Below are 20876 nucleotides of genomic sequence, written 5' to 3'. Positions count from 1 at the left end.
ATATTCATATCACTCATCCAAAATTCTAAAATGGATCCCACTAAATTCAAAATATACGATAAATTTATATTTACATTAATATGTATAATTCAAACAAATTAATTTAATTATATGAGAACGCATTAAAAAGAAAACAACATATATTTAAAGAAAATTAAAAATATAGGAAAAAATAATATTAAATAGCATAATACACGACATTTTGTAACAAAAAAAAACACTACAAGACACAAATAAGTTATAAGAAAATACAATAAAAAATTCAGACGTTAAAACAAACTATTAGCACAAAATATAATGAACGTTTAAAATAATTTTTAGTTGTGGTTATTCCCATGTCCAAAACGTTCTCATATATGTTCTATCAAGTCTTGTTGAAGGTGTCGATGAATTTGCGTATCGCGAACGTGGTGTCTTCTACGTAGAAAATATTGAAAATCACTATTAGAATCGTCTGGTGGTGCAGTTGGATCATTGCCTTGATGATCATAGGAATAATCAAAGTTGTCACCATATGTGGCACGTTCATCATCAACAATCATGTTGTGTAATATGATGCACGTATCCATTATACACTTCAGTGAATCGAGGTTCCAAGATCTATCCGAATTACGTATGATCGCAAATCGCGATTGGAGAACTCCAAATGCTCGTTCTATATCCTTCCTTGCGCCTTGTTGATATTGGGCAAACAGTTTTCTCTTATCTCCTTGTGGCATTGAGACACTTTTCACAAATGTAGCCTATTCAGGATATATGTCATCTGATAGATAATAACCCATGTTGTATTCAATACCATTGACTGTATAATGTACCTCAGCAGCTCGCCCTTGCATAACATCGTTGAAGACATCAGATTGGTTAAGCACATTGATATCGTTGTTTGAACCCGCTACTCCAAAAATGTGTGCCAAATCCATAAGTCTTGTGAAGCGGCTGCTTCAAGCATAATTGTGGGTTTACCATGATCACCGCGAACATATTGCTCTTTCAATGCAACTGGGAAATTTGTCCAATCCCAATTAATGCATACAATCAATACTCCCCAACATACCTGGAAAACCACGTGCCTCCCCCATCTGCAACAAGCATTCAATGTCTTATGTGGTTGGCTTTCAAAAATATTGTGGCCCGAATACATTTATCACACCACTTGTAAACTTATCAACACATTTTAGTGTCGTGGTTTCACCAATACTCAAATATTCATCCACATTATCGACATATGTTCCATATGCCAATGTACAACCAACAACAATGCATTTTTGTAGGGGTGAAATACTTGGTCTACCAGTTGCGTCAACCCTCGACTGAAAATATTCATCATGTTGACTAAGAGCTTCAATTATGCGAAGGAAGACATGTTTACGCATTCGGTACCTTAGACGGAACTGCTGATCCGTGTATAATCGGAGCTTATGAAAAATAATCATTGAATAACCGCTTATGTCCTTCTTCACAATTCCTCTCTATGTTCCTTCTTTGGCGTATAGGCTTACTTGAGCTCGCAAAATCTTCTTGCGGATTACTTTTAAAGTAAAGCCTCACAAGTTCTTCATCCATGCCGTGATTCATATAATCCATGAACATTTTTGCAATATGGGATCGATTGGAAGGATCCATTTGAATAGAAGTTTAATACTAAATGTGAATAAGGAGAAAAGTTAAGATGTTTCTTTTTATGTGTGAAGGGAATAAAGTTGGAAATGATTGTGAAGTTTGCTATACATGTTATAACATTTATAAGGATATGAGAAACGGCTAGTTTGAGTAACGACTAGTTTGACTAAGATTGAGTTTAAATAACGGCTAGTTTGACTTAAATTGAGTTTGAATAACGTTAGTTTGATTAAAATCGATGATTTTTTTTTTTGGTACAAAAAATCGATGATTTTAAATACTGTAATATGGTTTATATACAGTTCACATCTCAAATACTATAATATAGGTTTAAGATTTCATTTATTTAGTTCCTGCTTATACCATAACACGTATTACACTCTGGATGCAATATAGTGCTTATATTTCTTCAAATTTGTTTGTTTTTTATAAAAATCATATACTAAAAATATAAAACATAAAATAAGTCCAACGTAAATAATAATTAAGTCTAACATACACAGAAATGGCTAGTCACACACCCTTCATGCTGAAATGTGGAGAATGTATACAAAGAATGCAAATGGTGAGAAGACAAGGATACACTAATTTTATAGTGGAAAGTCATTCTAAGTTTTTGATTGATATGGTAATTGTAAGTTTAATGGAAATACCTCTATTTTGGTTCTTCGTATGATTTGAGCATTCTTGAGGTTCCATATAGAGTGCTCCAGAATCTCCTATTTGACGACTTATCCAGAGCTTACATACCTAGGAGTGTTAGCGTGATTTTGTAGTTTTTTCTTTTCTTTCGGGCTTTGGCCCTCTTTGTTCACAAAAAAAATGGCTAGTTACATACTAAAAATTATATTATCACTCTAATCGATTACGTCTAACATACATAATAATATCACTTTAGTACATATTTATCTCTAATCACGCCACACAAAAATTCATAATCTTGTAGTTGCCTTGGATTCATATTTGATATATCCTTCGAGAATATTTCTAAATCATTGATCTTCATCCTTTCCCTATCATTTTCGACCTTTTGCAGCTTTGTATCAACCCTTTTTCTCTCTATCTCAACTTTTTCACTCTCAATACATGCACAATCATGTGTAAACCCTGACATTATTTCAAATTTTTTGTTCAAATCATTTTTCAAAGCATCAAATTTATGAGTATACTTCTCCACAAGCTTTTCTTTTTCCTTCCTTTTGGCTGCCTTTTGACCGAGTGGACGTAATGGTGGATTGTATTCGCTTGTTGGTGTTGGTGGGTTAGAAGATGATGAATATTCTCCAGAAGCTGAATTATTTGTTCTTTTTGCAGAAGGTTATGGTAAACTTGCACGCCACTTGTGTTCAACTTTCAATAATCTCCTTGCATTCTCAAATGAGAAATTTTCATGCACATCTTGGTAAAAAAAATTTGCAGCCAAAATGATGTCGCTCTCGGAGGTACCACTTTTTTTTAGAGCGACGACATCTTTGTAGCACCCAACAAACTTACTCATAGAGGGATTAATTGTTTTTGTGCCATCAAGCTTTTAGTGTCGTTGGTTTCCTCTCTGGAAAATTCCTGTCGCAATAGTTGTTATAAGCTTCACCAATTCTCTTCTAAAAACTATCTCCTCTTTGATCAATCCCAACAATCGGATCTTTTGAAATATTGAGCCATGATTGAATGAGAAGTTCATCCTCCTTTGGTTGAAATCTTACTTTCGAAGTGTTCACAACTGACGTAGTTCCAACTTCTTCATTAATGTTAATAGTTTCCAAGCCACCTTGAGTGCAAACTTGTGATGTTTCAAGCTCTTGATCATTTAATTGCACACCACTACTACCCATTTGAATCCCAAGAGGCATATTGGGACTATTTGATTGAGAAGAAAATTGTTGATAGGGGTAAAGCGATGAGGCATTTTGTTGACTTGGGATACATGGAGAATTGCCAAAGGATGAGGCATTTTGCATGAAATTGGACCAAAAATCATGATGATTGGGGTTCATTTGCAAATAAAATGTATAGAAGAAAAATTAAGAAGAGGTAAAATGTGAATGAAAAAATTAAGTAGTTAAAACTAACTTTTATAACAAAGAAAAAATGATAAAGGGAGTTAAAATATGTTGAAATAGTCCAACAATCCTATTCTTAAATATGCAACGGTAACAATTTTTTTGATAGATATGTGCAACGGTAACAATTACAATGGTAAATTTTTTTTGAGGGAAATTACAATGGTAAATGAAATGTTAACTTCTTTCAAAAAACAAAATGTTAATTTATTTTTTGAGAGATAAAATGTTAATTTATTTAAAAAAAGAGTGTTTGAGAAAGAGAAAGAATTGATCTAAGACACGGTATAGTTGAGTTTGGAATAGTAGGCAAGAAAAGACACCAACTATTATGCAATTATCCCTGCCTTCCTGACACTAGTAGCCACAATAAACGTGAAGATACAATGAGATATGCTTTGTTAGTGTTGTCTCCACTGCATTTCTCTTTGCGTATTCCTTTGGTGATGTTTTTGAAGCAACACAAGTCAAATATTGCTTGGAATTATGGGATGACGAGTTTAACATCAGGGTGCAAATGACATGGAAGAGGCTTGTGAATATAAAGTTTCTTGGATGAGTTATTTCTCTTTTTCTCAAAATGAAAAGCTTGTGCAAAGGAAGTGGAGAGAAACTACTCATGTTATTGTGGAAGATGTGAAGAAAAAGAGTACTTCACTAACAAAAAATTGGGATAAGGGTGATACATTTGAAGACTATTACACATGAAGAAATTTAGCACATTCCAATAGTAGGGTACTTTTGTACTTGGAGGGGATTATGGTGGTTGATATGCTGTGACTAGAGATTTATTAAGTGAGAAAGGAGAGTGCTCCTTTAGGGTGGCTTTGTGTGCTAACTGCAAGGTTACCTTCTTGTTCATTCCTATTATTACATTCAGTTGATAGTGCCATGAAGATCAATCTTTATTCTAGTTAGAACCATTCTCTTGATAACTAATGGCTAATGCTATCTTGTTTTTAGGAATTCTTTCATACTCGCAGAACGAATCCTAACACATTTTAAGCATAAAAGAGATGCGTTTGACTTTGACATAAAAGGAAAACATTGATGATAAGCTATTTTTACCTTCTGTCAAACAGTACAGTCACAATATAATATGTTGTTAATTTCACTGCAGGAAGCACAATTTGAAGTTGAAGGAACATTGGATCATAGAATATGTTGTTTCACTGCAGTAAAGCAAAGGCCACTTTCACTTGCCAACTTCAACCAAAGATCAACATTCTTTGACATGAAACGACGGAGCTCAGCATTGTACACAATAAGCTTAAATACTTTGATAGCCAATCCATTATCATAGAATTTCAACAACCTTCTCTTCACATAACCAGAAGTCCAGAATATATATTTTCGTTGTTAATAATAAAACTATAATAAAATTTAGGATTGGAAACAACCTCAGGAAGACACATATATCGAGATACTATGAAAGGCTTTATTCAAACATCCTGCATGTTGAGGTTGTAGCCTTGAAAGGAACATGCGTGCTGATCTTTTTTTTTTTTTTTTTTTCTCTTTCTGGCAAACTTGGTGCTAGATCCAATAAATAACGAGTTAAATGTTATAACTGATCCCCCAAACGAGCTTTGTCTGCTTCTCATGAGAGACGGGATTTTCTACCAGCATAGCTAGTTTTGTTTCCCTCTTTTCTCATGTAACCATTTTTTTTAAGAAATAAAAATAGAATAGAAATATATATTTTGTTTCCATTTCAAACTTAGTGTTCATTTCATTTGGTTATTTTGTTTTATACCATTTAGTTATGATCTTTATATTGTGTCGCAGCTTAGTTGCAATCTGTTGGATTTGAGATTCGAAAAATACCTTAGATTTTTTTTTTACCACCAAATAGATTCGCAGCTTAGGGTTGACTTCATATGAAAAGTTTATAGATTCATTTAGAAAGGAAATGAATTGAGCTGTAGCCATAGAACTGAAATCAGCACAATATAGGAAGAGCAAACTCATCGGTTAAAGATACAAATTTTAAATCAATGAAGGAAGAAACTAAAAATATTTCAGTAGACAGCTTGAAAACATTGCAAGGTAGCAATGCCCATTGATACGAAGATCATGCAGCTTTTGTAGAAAAAATCAACTTAAAGGGATCACTGCATTGAGAAGTTGGAAATGAGTTATATCCAAAAATGTTATGGTAAAATGGAAATCAGCAAGAAGGTCCTTGCTTGGAAGATGCAAAATGCGAATCACAATAACTAGTTATCAATCATTGGAAGATAATAAAGAACTACAAATAAGTAAAGCCAATAATAAAGAACAAACTAAGAGTTACTAACTCTACGATACCGTTCAGCATTTTCCATAGTGTATATCAAAACAAATGTGTCATTGTGCATTTAAGAGGTAACATCAAACTTTGAAGTAAAAACATGTCACTGAGTTTATGACAGCATCAGCAACATTAAAACTCTAACACAAAGCTAATTTCTTCTTCAATTGGCAACAATTCTAGCATGGTCTTGAAGTCAATATTATCATCAATCTTCATTGAGCTTATGACTTTCACATTCTTCAAGCCATGCCACCAACACTTAGTATCACTAGAACTGCACAAGCAGTCATCCCCCTTTCTTTCCATTAGCGTCTCATATAAAAACTGCAGATTCAGATAATTAACAAATAGAATTAGACGCTCCACAAAATAATTATTTTATATATTAATAAAAAGTGTCCTGTGAGCATAGCTCAGTTGGTAGGACAATGGATTATTATATGCAGGGGCTGGGGTTCGAACCCTGGACACCCCACTTATTCACCTTATAAGGTGAATTCTAACCACTAAGCCTGACCAAAAAAGAAAAAAAGTAAAATCTTTTAAGCATAAATGCACATGTCTGACATAAAATGATAACATGGTAATGCAATTTTTACTTTTTTGATTAAATAGGACAATCACCAATTGTAGGAAGCATGGTCACATGAACATGCGAGACAATGACATACCTCTATAAATGCTCTGCTGAATATATTAAATTAAAAATTGAACAAAATAGTTAAAGGAAGGAAAAATGGAGCGAAAAGGGAAGTTGGATGTAGAATCATAGGGTAATTAATATAAGCATGGATGGCAATGTCGTGTGGAGAAATTTGTTAATTAGTCACCATGAGATATGCTCTATGCTCTGTTGTTGTCTCCACTACGCTTTTCTTTGTGTATTTTAGGATATAGTAAAGGTTGATTTGTTGTGAGAAAGGAGAGTGCTCCTTTGGGGTGGCCTTCTTGTCCATTCCTATAATTACATTCCGTTTATAGTACCATGATGATATTCAAAGAATTCTTCTTATAGTTAAAATCAATATCTGTTTCCTCAATTCTGTCCTGTTTTTAGCAATTCATTCTTACTCAAAGAACAGATCGTAACACATTTTAACCATAAATGAAATGTGTTTGACATATAAGGAAAAACAGATGACAAGCTTTTTTTTAACTTCTGTCATATAGTACAATCACAGATTCACAATATAATATGTAAGAATTTTACTGCTGGAAGCACTCTTTGAAATTAAAGGTATACGAGAGAGAATTACATACCTCAATGAATGCTTTACTGCACAAAGAATGTGAGCTCAAAGATATAAATGCAGGGCAGCAAATTGAAAGTAAGGTATTTATAGTAGATGAAAACAAAGTTTCATTATCTGGAACACTTTGAAGGTGCAAGTGTTCGATACTTGCTGGAGGGGATGACACTTGAAATACCACCGGTACATCCTACATAATCCAGACACAAATACAATAAGTAGGTATGAAGATTGAAAAACGAATTAAGAAGCTAACTAATACTCACCTCAGTTCGATCATAGATGTATAGGGACAGAGATGACAAAACATTTTGAGGTTTGATGTTTTGCACAAATTCCCTCAAGTCACAAACAAAGATGATGATAATCAATGAAAAAAGTCATATCAACTTTTAGTTGACTAGAACTTGTCAAAAAAGATATAATAGGCTCTGAATCAACACCATCGCAATATACACATGATAATAGATTTGGAGCATCAATATTAACCTCCTTCAAGTTAGAACAATTAGATAACTTCAACACCTTAAGTTGAACACTTGAAATATTAATCGTCTCAGCCATTTTACAATAATGCAATTTTAAACTCTCAAGGAAAGGATATTCTGAAAACAGTTCAAGAAACCATTTATCGGTGATAATACTTCTCCTCAAATACAACAATTTTAAATATTTCAAATTTTGGCATCTATCAAAAACAATCTTAAATTGTGCGTTAAAACGAAGACCAGGACTATAACAAAATTTCTCAAGATACTGGGCATCAATATAAACCTCCTGGATTCCTCCTCGACATGATGTTATGAAGAATGACTTTTGGTAGATTCGACAAACGGTCTTCATCGTGTTCCATATTTTTTGTACTAATTATGCGAGTGGATATAGTTAGGGTTTAATGATTCAGCTTAGGTTACGAAACAGATGATTAGGTACTAATTAAGTTTGAGAGAGAGAGAGAGAGAGAGAGAGAGAGAAAGAGTTACGGTTAGTGGGTGAGCAACGATTGTCGGTCGGAATCTTCAGAGACAACAATTTGAACGAAGCTGTAATTGCTTGGTGTGGTAGTGAGGTTTCGATATTTATAGGAAAAAGTAAATACTAATTAGGGATTATTTTTTTTTTTTAGTGTGGATGATTTATTTTCAGAAATCTATCTATACTATATAAAAAAACTACTCATTTCAGTTTTTTTTTTTAATTGGATTTTTCTTTTCAAAAAATACCTTCAATTTTCAATACTAAACAAGAATAAATTTAAATTTAAATATTAAAATAAAACAGTAACAAACACAAATGTAAGTTTTTCCTTTATTATTTAAAAAATGTAACAAATTAGATGAGTGTGTTTGTCTATACTTACTTTTCATTATCTCAATTATACCCTTAAACAATAACTTTTTATATAATAAATATTATACCCTAAAACAACAACTTTTTTCTATAATAAAGATTATTGTTGGTGTCATTAAAAACAAAAGAATTTCGATAATATTTTTCTATTATATTGTTGGTTTCATTGAAATCGATAATCATGGTTAGTTTAATTTGTTATAATTTGAAAACAAAAAACTTTAATATTTTTACTTTTAGTCAAAATTAAAATTTCATAAAAAAACACCGTTCATAATTTTCAAACGTACGTTAGCGCAATAAAAAAAATAAAGGAAAGACGGGCGCCCGTCTTTTCGCTAGTATATACAAAGAAAATTATCTCTTTCAGCACTTTTGAGTTTGATTTTTCTTTCCAAAAATGCCCTTAATTTTTAACACAAATGACATATGTAATAAATAGATAACAAACACAAATGTTCAGTTTTTTCTTTATCATTTAAAAAGTGCATAGGGCCACTAACTTATTCCCACCTAAAAACGTGAAGGATTAAGTTAGCAACCCTACTCCACTTGATATTTACCATAAACTCCATTTTGTCTTTAGTAAACACTACTTTAATGAGTGCATAATTGTAATTTGCTTTTTGTAATTATTTTTTGTTTGAAACAATTTTTTTTAACGCCGTTTGGCCTCAGACACTGTTAGGTCTTCTTCATGTTTGGTTCTTCTTTTCCTTAACTTGATTCAGGCCTCAACACAACTACACACATACTTATTTAAAATATTTTTTTACAAACACATTTTTATTTGTTAAAAGGTACATATGGCCAAAATATATTCAATAAAAATGCATAGTTTCTACATATTGTGTCTGTCGAAACTATTATATTGGAAAAATACTCAACAAATAGAAAGAAAAAAAATTGAAGGCATGAATTGTTAAAAAAAAAAAAATCGAACGGAAAGAAAAAAAAGATTGATAGTTAAAATGATTTTATTACATTAACAATATTAACAAAATCCAAATATGGAGATAATTTGGCATAAACAGGTGCCTCTAAAAGTCTATATTCTTGTTTGGCGGCGGCTGAGGGATCATTTACCAACAAAAGATAATTTGATAAACCGTCGAGTCATTCCTTTGGAGGCGCGGTTGTGTATCACTAGATGCGGGCAAGTTGAAGATGAGAATCATATGTTTTTGTCTTGCCCAACTTTTGGTGCCTTGTGGCCATTGGTGTAGGCATGGCTCGGTGTGGTAGGGGTCGACTCTCAGACAACTACAAACCATTTTTTGCAAATTTATTAATTACGCAGGTTGCTCGAGATCGCGACGATCCTTTTTTTACTTGATTTGGCTTCAATGTGTTTAGGTTTTGTGGAACGAACGAAATGATATGATATTTAGAAATAGAGAAAGTTCTTTACCACATATGTTAGATAAAGTAAAATCATCTTATTTGTGGTGGTTAAAAGTTAGTAATGTTGTATTTAGCTTTAGTACTCATACTTGGTGGTCGTACCCGCTTTCATGTTTGGGCATTGACTGAAATGTTTGTAATCTTGATAGGACTTTGACATTTCCGTGATTGTTTTGGCACACTTTATGCTGCAACAATTATGTTGTCCATGATAATATAATTCATTTTTGCTTGTTAAAAAAAAAACAATATTAACAATGTTAAGAGTTTTTTCGTACACAACATATACTAATTAAGGAACATGTTTTTTGTTTTAAAAAGTAAAATAAAACTAAATTTACAAATATATCCTTTACTAATTACATAGTTTAAATAGATAGAATTGGGTTTTTGGTAGAAGACAAGTGGGAGTAGGCTTGCTAACTTACTCTTTCATGTTTTTAGGTGGGGTAAGTTTGTAACCCCCTCTATATGTCTATATATTAATATCGTGTTTGTTACAAAAAAAAAAAATTAATATTTAAATTTTATATTTTATTGCCACATCTGCGTTGAATCGGTCAAAATTGGCATTGGAGCCAAAACTGCAAAAGATTCTAAACTTGGGGGCTGGTTTGTTATTGATTTTTTAGGAGGTCAAAATCGCAAGTTCATGATAGTTAGGGGGTCAAAACTGCAATTAAGCCTAAATGAAACTATAATAGATTTTAGGATTGGAAACGACACGAGGAAGCACATATGTCATTAATGTTGATGGGAGTTCTCTAATGAACCCTAGGGCGTTCAAATTTGGTGGTCTAATTCGAGACACTATGATAGGGTTCAAATTTGGTGGTCTAATTCGAGACACTATGAGAGACATTATTGAGGACACTGCAAAAATATTGGTTTCTCAGTCATCCTGCAAGTTGAGATTGTAGCCTTGATGCATGGCGTTCGCATGTGTTGGAAAGAAGGTTCGCGTAAAATCATGTTACATTGACTAGAAACATACACTCCAATTGTTTCCAATTGTTGGTGTTACTACACAACATTTAAGCAATGAGATAATCGTTATTCGTCAATATATGATCAAATATTGGAGTCTTCAACTGCATCAAACGTTCCATGAAGTGAACATGTGCCATGATTTTCTTGTCAAGATTGGTGCTAGAACCAGCAACAAGTTAATTGTTATGATTGATCCTCCAAATGAGCTTCGTTTGCTTCTCATGACAGATGCCGCAAGAGTTGCCCCGCTTAGCTATTATTTTGAAATTTTCCAAGTTTCTCAAAACGTAAAATATGAAGAAGAACAAAAATATTGAATATTTTTTCATCATTCATGGTTGGAACTTGGAAATTCAAAAGCTGAAAAGTCCCGTATCCCATCAAGGGAAAGAAAGCATGTTAGCCCACTATCAAAGAACATGACGTACATTTCATTTGGTTATTTTGTTTACATTTTATAACCATAGTTATATTGTTACATTTTTTTGTGGTGGCCGAAGTTTGAACCCCGAACCTTGTATATATTATGCATTGTCCTTACCAACTGAGCTGATAATTATATTGTTACATTTTGGTAACAATCAAAGCATCAATTTCTGCAGCTTCGGTTCATGTAATTCCAGAAAGATTAACTTCACCAAGTTGACGTAAGTCATGACTTATAAGACATGAAACAAGCAAAACAAGTTACCAAAACTCAGCAAGATAAGTAACTCAGGGTTCTATTCATGTGAAAAGTCCATAGATTCATTTAGAAAGGCAATGAATTGAGCTGTAGCCATAGAACTGAAATCAGCACAATAACAACTCATCTGTTAAAGATACGTATTTTAAATAAATGAAGGAAGAAAATAAAAATATTTCAGAAGACAGCTTGAAAATATTGCAAGGCAGTAACACTCAGACTTGAAAATCTTGCAGCTTTTGTAGACAAAATCAACTTAAGGGATCATTACACTGAGAAGCTGGAAATGAGTGATGTCCGAAAATGTTATGGTGAGTCAGAAATTGGCAGAGGGTCCTTCCTTGGCAGGAGAGATGAGTAAGAAGGATGAGGCTTTTTTGTCTTCTATAGGCAGGAGTAGCCCTTGAACATAGACACTATCTTGAGGCATATAATTAGAGTAGTGTTTTACCTATATCACGTGAACTATTATTTGAAGTACTAAAATTTCACACATTCATTTTTTTTAAATGTCTGTATTTGCTCACATTGCAAGTGTTTGAGTTGCATAGACTTGTAAAGGTAATTTCCATACTATATTATTCACTGTTTTCTCCATTGATTATGTGTTGATTTCATATATATGAGAAGTGAATACACCATATCTTAAAAGCAGGTGCAAAGATTAATTGCAATTTGCAAGGTCACCTCATCTATTGTTTGAAGATAACCATGTACTTTTAAAACCACCAATGAAAACATCTTCCGCTGAGAAGTTGCGATCTGACTTTGTCAGTGAACAACCATCAAAAGGTTTTAAACACGACAGCAAGTCCAAGAAGACCATTACTTCCTAGTTTGTTGAAAACAATGCAAGAGGAAAGATTTCTTATGTCAACAACATAAGCAAAAAACATGATCAGCTTTCAAGTTATGGTAATCATCATTTAGGGATCCTTGCATCAGCCTCTGCAGATAAAATTTCCAATGCCAAACACTCTCCAAGCATTGTCTATCCTCCGCCACTACCAAACCAATGGTTTGTTCCTGTCATATAAGCCAATCATTAGACCTTGCCCTTCAAATGCCGGTGGCTTCATGACACCATTTATACGATGCTTGCAGTGCAATGAGCTCCAGTTCAGGAAGCAAAGATGTTTCCATGTCTTGCCACAAGTTTTGAATCGAAAGATTCATATCTTTTCTGGTTCATCATTACGACCACGTATTTCACCATTCATGCATAGACGATAGATCTATATCGGCTTCCGCAGTTGAGCAAATGAAACAATCTAATTGTCCTAAAAATCACAACTATTGTGCAATCCTTTAGCCATATTGCACCAAAGTTCATCTGACATTTTGGTCATAGCTGGATCGCAGCTCGATTGTTGAACACACCACTTAAGCATAATCAAAGGTCTTTCTCATAATCCAAAATCAGCAAGTGAGTCATCAACCAAGATATTCAAGTCAAGACAAGAAAGGAAACCATTGGACCAGTTCATATGAAAATAGATAGCCCTCACATACTTGTTCCAATTTGTAAATGTTTCACGAGAAAAATAAAATACACATTGATTGAGCTGTTATATTCATCAAAAAATTTCAAAGTAACTCATCGGCTAACCTCCTAATTCGAAATTAATCAAGAAAGATTGCAGAACATGATGTGTACATTGCAACTAGGCGAACATGTTGTAATTTTCATTGATGAGATTAGAACAAACTTAACCGTTCTGCATTCCATAGTGTATATCAAAACAAATGGTGTGTCATTCAGAAACATAAAAAGGAACAGCAGCACTTAAAATGCATCAAGAGGTAATCAAACTTCAAAATAAAAACACGTCTATGAGATTATGACAGCAACATTAAAATTCTAACATAAAACTAATTTTTTCTCCAATTGGCAACAATTCTAGCATGGTCTTGAAGTCAATATTATCATCAATCTTCACTGAGCTTATGACTTTCACATTCTTCAAGCCATGCCACCAACACTTAGTATCACTAGAACTGCACAAGCAGTCATCCCCCTTTCTTTCCATTAGCGTCTCATATAAAAACTGCAGGTTCAGATGATTAACAAATAGAGTTAGAAGCTCCACAAAACAATCATATTTTATATATTGATCAAAAGTAAAATCTTTTAAACATAAATGCATGTTCTGACATAAAACGGAAACATCATGACAATACAATTTTTCTTTTTCGATTAAATAGGACAATCACCAATTGTAGGAAGCATGGTCTAATACTATATGAACATAGGAGACAATGACATACCTCAATGAATGCTCTGCTGAAGGTATTAAACTCAAAATTGAACAAAATAGTTGAAGGAAGGGAAAATGGAGCTAGAAGGGAAGTTGAATGTAGAATCATAGGGTAATTAATATAAGCATAAATTGCAATGGCGTGAGTTACTGCCTCCAAACAGAGGTGATGTCAGAAAAGGAAGAAACGGACAACAAATCTGGTGGAGAAATTGAAGAAGAAACAAGGACAATTATAGAAGAAGAAAGGAGCAGCAGCCAAGTAGTTTGCAAAACGAAGAAGAACGACATCATCCTTTTTAAAAATGGGTTGAAGTATGTTAGAAATCTTATTATTATTGATATTGTTATTATTATTTTTATTTTTATTATATTAGGCTATAATTATTATGTAACTAATTTACTATGCAAGATCAGTCAGTTATTATGTTTTAGGCAGCAGTTATGTAATTAGACCGGCAGTTATCTATTAGACAGATTTAAAATAAGAGAATTGCTATATCCGGCGAAGTTAGTAGTGTAGTGGTAAGTTCCATCTCAATTTGACACAATACGTGGAACCCTCTTTTGATAATACAACAGGAAATTTTAGTGAAAAAAAAAAACAGCACAAAAGGGCAACACATCATCAACATGTATTCAGGACACTTGCAGGAAGTAATTTGTCGCGAGATATAGCATTTTTCTTTAAATAACTAGGAAACTGAAGGAAGAAAGGGTAGGCATTTCATTTGGGACAGGATATTGGTTGGGAGAGACCAAGCTCTCGAATTCTTGGAGGGAGAGACCCAAGACTCTCGAATTCCTTGGGAACCTATTGTGTAATCATATTCTATTATCAATAAAAGTAAGTTGTTTCTATTATATTTCTATTAAAGTATTGTGGTGAAACTCAAATCCTGATCGCCCCAACACCACCTGCGGAACCTCCAGAAACTAGTCCACTTGCTATGACAGCCCTGCAACCCAAGTAACCAGTCTACCTGTGATATTCGTCAGACCGCTGGTATATGCAACACCATTGATGTGTAATGTCGAAGAGTCAAGGATTCAACGCAGAGAGAGGACAAAGATATAGGACCACAAATAATATTTTATGATTTGGTTCTAACTTTAAACCTAATGGACTTGGGTAAAAATGACATGGAAGAGGCTGGCGAATTAAAAAGTTTCTTAGACAAGTATTTTTTTTTTAAATGGGTCTAAGATGAGTTATCTCTCATTTCCTCTCCACAAAAAGCTTATGAAAAAAAAGCTTATGAAAAGGAAGTAGAGTGAAACTACTCATGTTATTGTTGTAAATATGAATAAAAAGAGAGCTTCACTAATAGAATATGGGTGTCTTTTTTAGGATATAGTAAAGACTGATTAGAGTAGTTTAAGTAGTTAAGGGTTGTTAGAGAAATTTGTTAATTAGATACCGTTTAGCCTTTAAGTACTAGGGTACTTTTGTGACTAGATATATATCTAGTGAGAAAGGAGAGTGCTCCTTTGGGGTGGCCTTGTGTGCTAGGTTACCTTCTTGTTCATTCTTATTATTACATTAAGTTGATAGTACCATATCGATATTTGAAGAATTCTTCCTTTTCTCAATTATGTTGATCAATATTTATTCTAGTTAAAATCAATCTTCTGTTTGCTCAATTTTGTCCAGTTTTTAGAAATTCATTATTACTCAAAGAACAGATCGTAACACATTTTAACCATAAATGAAATGTGTTTCGCATAAAAGGAAAACATGGATGCAAGCTTTTATTACCTTCTGTTATATAGTACAATCACAATATAATATGTAAGAATTTCACTGCTTGAAGCACAACTTGAAATTAAAGGAACACAATAGAGAATGACATACCTGAATGAATGCTTTACTGCAAAAATAAGGATGCGGGTTCAAAGATATAAATGCAGGGCGGCAACTTGAAAGTAAGATATTTACGATGGATGAAAACAAAGTTTCAGTTTTTGGAACAGACTGAAGGTGCAAGTGATTGATACTTGGTGGAGGGGGTGACTCTTGAAATACCGCCGGGTGTAGTACATCCTAAATAATCCAGAGTAAGTACACACAAATACAATAAGTAATTATGCAGATTGATTTAAGGAAATAAATAGCTAATTCATACTTACCACGGTTGGCTGAACAATTAATAGAGAAAGTGATGTCAAAACATTTTGAGGTTTGATGTTTTGCACAAATTCCCTCAAGTTACAAAGATGACGATAATGAATGGGAATATCTATATTGACTTTTAGTTGACTAGAACTTCTTAGAAAGGATATAATAGGCTCTGAACTACCAACACCGCAATATACACACAATAATAGATTTGGCGCATCAATGTTGACCTCCTTCAAGTTAGAACAATCAAATAGCTCCAACACCTTAAGTTGAACACTTGAAATATTAATCTTCTCGGACATAGTGCAATTGTCCAATTTCAAACTCTCAAGGAAAGGAAATTTAGGAAACAGTTCAAGAAACCATTTGTCGGTGATAATGATGCTCATCAAAGACAACAAGTTTAACTTTTTTAAATTTTTGCACCTTTCAAAATCAATCTTAAATGGTGCGTCAAAATCACCAGGACAATAACAAAAATTCTCAAGACACGGGGCATCAATATAAACCTCTTGTATTCCTTGAACATCAACTGTCTTCAGCTTTGATAAACCACGCATGCTCAAAGATTTCATGATCCCAGGGGTATCAGATTCAAATAGATGATTTGTGGTGACACTAGGGCTCAACACTGAACAACACTTCAAAGTTATATGTTCAATCAAAGGACAACGAGAAATCAGATTCTCAATTGCATGCTCATATTCACAAAGGACCTCCCACAATGACAATACTCTCAATGAGAAACACTTAATTGAATTATTCATGAATGATTGATCAACTCTGATTCCCCCCATTAGCTCCAACTTAACAAATGATTTTCCTTCAATTATACCCTTCGGTAAGACATAGCATTCACCCCTACTTTGAGGCAAACAAAGTTCTAGTACTTCAACACCACATTCACTTGCCAGATTCAACCAAAGATCAACATCCGCTGACATTGAACGAAGCTCAAAATTATTCAGCATAAGCTTAAATTGTTTGATAGCCAATTCATTATCATAGAACCTCAACAACGTTCTTTTCATGTAATCAATGAAATTCTTTCTCTTCCGTAAAAAACCTTCCCTTGGTTGGGGAAATGTCCCTATGAATATACCATCAGAAAAAGACAAAATAGGAAAAGTATACCATGTGTCTAACCAAGATTTGGACAAAACACTTGTCCTAGCCGCATCTTTCTCTGGCAATCTCGACAGGATGTTATGAAGAATGATTTTCGGTAGAGTTGATAATTGGTCCTCCTCCTCCTGCTCCATTTTTGTGCTACAATCAATAAGAAAAACTGAGAAATTATGGCAAGTTAATCATATTGTGGAAGAGACAAAAAATTGAGATTAAGAACGGTTTATTGTAAATCAATAATTTTCAATGAAGAGTCGCATCACATGTGAATCAGAATGGTTTATTGATAAAATAAAATAAAAAAATCAATCAACAATATTCTGTGCATATAAAAGTAGATAAATCAACAAAATTCAATGCAATGAGCTATTCATTCATTCACATGAATTTTACACACACAAAAAAAAAAAAAAAAAGAACCTATATGATTAGATTACACAGCACAAAATCACGAAACAGAGAGAACACAACAAGTAAAAACGAGTTAAGCAGTGAAATTGAGAAAAGAATTACCTGAGAGATATTGTTAGTTGTTGATCATTGATCAAAATGAATTTGTTCAATTTCATTACTTTCAAATATTTGTGAAAAGATATTTTTTAATTAATAGTAATAATGATCATTTTAAGTCCCAGCAGGAGCTTATCTTAATCGGTAAAAACTATGCATTGTGTAATATATACACTCCTCCGTTTCAAAAAATATATTGCAGTAAACCATCTCGTATTTTTTAAAGTAAAAAATTATAAAATTTAATATTTTAAATATATTTATCGAGATAAATGAAACTAACATCTTACATGTTAATATTTGTATTTATATATTAGTTAAATAATATGATCAAAGTAAATCATATGAATAGTACACATTGCAAAATTGCAACGTATATTTTAAAACGGGGAGAGCACATGACGGGGTTTGAAGTTTGAAACCATGGCTTGCATACTGATCATAGAAGAAAACTATTACTTTTCACATCCACTTTCTCACACGCCTTTTTTTTACTTCCAAAATACCATGACCGGGGTTGTGGTATGGTTTGTTTCCTTTCTATGTTGTTATAATTTAATCTATATTATTATAATATTCTTGAAATAAAAATATATTAATTATAAGCATTGATTTATCGTTCTCTAAAAAACTATTTTTTTTTTTTTAAATTGAAAGATTTCTTCATTTCCCACATAAGCCTAAGGCAAAGGGTTTATGGGTCTTCCCATTTATGAAGTGTTCAACCTTCACTTTTCTAAGCAATATATGACTTCTAACTCACACTTGCTACACAACAAGCTTCAATTTAGAGAATGCAGTAATCTTGAGATGATTTCACAAGAGAAAACTCACAATTTCCAACCGTCTAAATTTGTGTCATTTCCAAGAGAAGTGGACATGAGTTATTGGTTTGTCAAATTTATAAATTTTGGAAGTTGACATCATTGCCTGAATGCATGCATTCATAATCTCCTTCCATCAATGTATAATCCAATATTACAAGATTGTCCACAACTTGAGTTGTTCTGTTCTGTGATGGAGGTTTTCCATCAAGCTTAAAAGTGTTGTATCTTAGTAATTGTTCCAAACATTTAGTGTAAAAGTTTTGGCATACATTCGAACAAAAGTAAAGTGCAAAAGTTCTTCTATTTGGTTGTTGGATAAATTCATTTTCTTAAAATTTGAAGTCAATAATAATATTAGATAGCATCGAGAAAGCATACTAACTAGGTGTTACAAATTTCCAAATCATTCGAAGTGAAGGCAACAAGAGACATTTTTTACAGTCACTCTATTTTTCTAATCTCTTTCACATATTTGATCCAACTCCAAGCTCACACATTGAGAAGTAAGTTTCTGAAGTCAAGGTTGGGTTGCACATCATAATGTTAATTTGCAATTAACTCAAGTGTGAGAGAAACTGCCATCCTGCTTTCTTTTTTAAATAATAGAAATATTCAAACATGGCATTATACCTTTCTACTTATAGCCAAATGATTGTCATCGCCATCAGAGGAAGAAATGCATAACTTCCAAGTACATAAATGTAAATGAACCTTCAATAGAACCTTATGATGTTGGTAGATAAAGGTGTTCAATTCTGATTTCAAATTTTTATTATAACATGGATCCAAAAGTAAAAACTTCATAGAAAAACAAAAATTTGAATTTCAAAAGATCAAAATGCACCATTATATTTCTTTGTTTTCTAATAAAAGTGAATTAAGTTCTAAGACACTTCCAAAAAAAACTACAAGTTATAGACCACTATTTTTGGAAACCAGAAGAACCACTAAATCAGTTTAACATTTTAGCCATGGAAAGTCGAATTTAAGGACGACACATCTGGCCACAAGTTATGAATCACTAGTTCAAAAAAGATGCACCTCTATCAAACTTCTAAGTAAGCATGTCTATTTGTTGATCACAACAACATTAAAATTCCAGTATAAAGCTAATTTTTTCCTGATCAGAATTTGGAAAAGTTGCCAACCATTCTAAAAAGGACTTCAAATCAACATTCTCGTCAATCTTCATAGAGCTTGTAACTTTCACATCCTTCAAGCCATGCCACCAACACTTGGTATCACAAGAAATGCAAAAGCAGTCACTGCTTTTTCTTTCCATTAGTGTGATCTCATAGAAAAACTGTAGTTTTAGACCAAAAAAATATATCGAGTTAAACTCAAGCTAAACATAACATTTACATTGATAAAGTATAAACATTTTATTAAAAAAATGCAATGTCTTTGACATAGAGGGATAATATGCAAGACAAACTTCTTCTTTTAGACAATCAAAATATGTTATGTAAGAATTTCACTGCTGGAAGCAAAGACATACCTCAATGAATGCTCTGCTGCAAAAATTCGGATGCAAGCTAAAAGATATAGTTGCAGGGCAGCAGCTTGAGAGTAAGATATTTACAGCAGATGAAAACAAAGTTTCGTTTGACGCTTGGTGGAGGGGATGAAACTTGATAGACTACAGGGTCCGATGCATCCTACATAATTCAGGTAAATGCACACAAATACAATACTTAAATATTCAGAATGAATGAACGAATCAAGTAGTTAATTCATACTCACCATAGTTAACTGAAAGATGAATAGAGATAGTGATGTAAAAATATTTTTAGATTTGATGTTTTGGAGAAATCCACCCAAGCTACAAATTTCAAGATAATCAAGGTGGATCTGAACATCGACTTCTAGTTGACTAGAACTTCTTAAAAAGGATATTATAGGTTTTGAAACACCCCTACCACAATATACACATGACAATAGATTGGGAGCATCAATGCCGACCTCCTTCAAGTTATAGCAATGTGATAACTCCAACACCTTAAGTTGAACACTTGAAATATTAATCCTTTCGGACATTTTGCAATTTTGCAATTTCAACCTCTCAAGGAAAGGGAATTTTCGAAAGAGATCGAGAAACCATTTGTCTGTAATAATAGTACTGATCCAAGAAAACAAGCATAACCCTTTCAAATTTCTGCACCGAATAAACTCAAACGTAAATGGTGTGTCCCAATCACCATGATCGCAATTAAAATTCGCAAGACTCGGGGCTTCATCGATATGAACCTCTTTTATTCCTTGAACATCAACTGTCTTTAGCTTTAGTAGGCCATGTATGCTCAAAGATTTCATGCCACAATCAGAGGTCGACGACAACAAAAAAGTCAAAGTTATACATTCATTCAATCAAAGGGC

The 20876-nt window shown here is 33.1% G+C and overlaps 2 protein-coding genes and 1 long non-coding RNA gene across 4 annotated transcripts; all 3 read right to left on the bottom strand.

Moving 5' to 3' along the window:
• Window positions 1-350: 350 nt before the first annotated feature.
• Window positions 351-1623, bottom strand: LOC112417207 (uncharacterized). Its single transcript, XM_024772457.1, has 4 exons — window positions 1500-1623; window positions 1055-1079; window positions 816-936; window positions 351-743 (listed from the first exon to the last, which is right to left on the bottom strand). The coding sequence occupies exons 1-4, from the start codon at window positions 1621-1623 to the stop codon at window positions 351-353; spliced, it is 663 nt and encodes a 220-aa protein (XP_024628225.1).
• Window positions 1624-5902: 4279 nt separating this feature from the next.
• Window positions 5903-8266, bottom strand: LOC120577644 (uncharacterized). Its single transcript, XR_005643620.1, has 3 exons — window positions 7493-8266; window positions 7237-7416; window positions 5903-6300 (listed from the first exon to the last, which is right to left on the bottom strand). It is a non-coding gene; the product is annotated as an uncharacterized lncRNA (long non-coding RNA).
• Window positions 8267-13320: 5054 nt separating this feature from the next.
• Window positions 13321-17798, bottom strand: LOC25500401 (putative F-box/FBD/LRR-repeat protein At1g78760). Of its 2 annotated transcripts, none has more exons than XM_013588809.3 (4): window positions 17677-17798; window positions 16044-17304; window positions 15769-15957; window positions 13321-13703 (listed from the first exon to the last, which is right to left on the bottom strand). In XM_013588809.3, exons 1-4 carry the CDS (start codon window positions 17730-17732, stop codon window positions 13509-13511), a joined length of 1701 nt encoding a protein of 566 aa, XP_013444263.2. In that variant the 5' UTR covers window positions 17733-17798; the 3' UTR covers window positions 13321-13508. The 2 variants fall into 2 exon arrangements, with proteins under 2 accessions (XP_013444263.2, XP_024628114.1); XM_024772346.2 differs by having other exon boundaries at window positions 16044-17323; window positions 17677-17758.
• Window positions 17799-20876: the final 3078 nt, after the last annotated feature.

This window comes from Medicago truncatula, chromosome 8 (genome assembly GCF_003473485.1).
Source record: "Medicago truncatula cultivar Jemalong A17 chromosome 8, MtrunA17r5.0-ANR, whole genome shotgun sequence".
Classification (NCBI taxonomy): domain Eukaryota; kingdom Viridiplantae; phylum Streptophyta; class Magnoliopsida; order Fabales; family Fabaceae; genus Medicago; species Medicago truncatula.
Note: the sequence above shows the minus strand (reverse complement) of the source record. Positions and strands in the feature narration are given on the sequence as shown.

What these genes read in the sequence shown, in the direction of transcription:
- LOC112417207 (XM_024772457.1), bottom strand. Translation starts at nt 1,623, where the DNA reads ATGGATCCTTCCAATCGATCCCATATTGCAAAAATGTTCATGGATTAT. An exon ending in AGAAGATTTTGCGAGCTCAA is followed by an intron (nt 1,080 to 1,499) that starts GTAAGCCTATAC and finishes TGCTTGTTGCAG; the next exon opens with ATGGGGGAGGCACGTGGTTT. An exon ending in GGAGGCACGTGGTTTTCCAG is followed by an intron (nt 937 to 1,054) that starts GTATGTTGGGGA and finishes TGCTTGAAGCAG; the next exon opens with CCGCTTCACAAGACTTATGG.
- LOC25500401 (XM_013588809.3), bottom strand. Translation starts at nt 17,732, where the DNA reads ATGAAATTGAACAAATTCATTTTGATCAATGATCAACAACTAACAATA. An exon ending in CAACTAACAATATCTCTCAG is followed by an intron (nt 17,305 to 17,676) that starts GTAATTCTTTTC and finishes TATTGATTGTAG; the next exon opens with CACAAAAATGGAGCAGGAGG. An exon ending in TAATTGTTCAGCCAACCGTG is followed by an intron (nt 15,958 to 16,043) that starts GTAAGTATGAAT and finishes TGGATTATTTAG; the next exon opens with GATGTACTACACCCGGCGGT.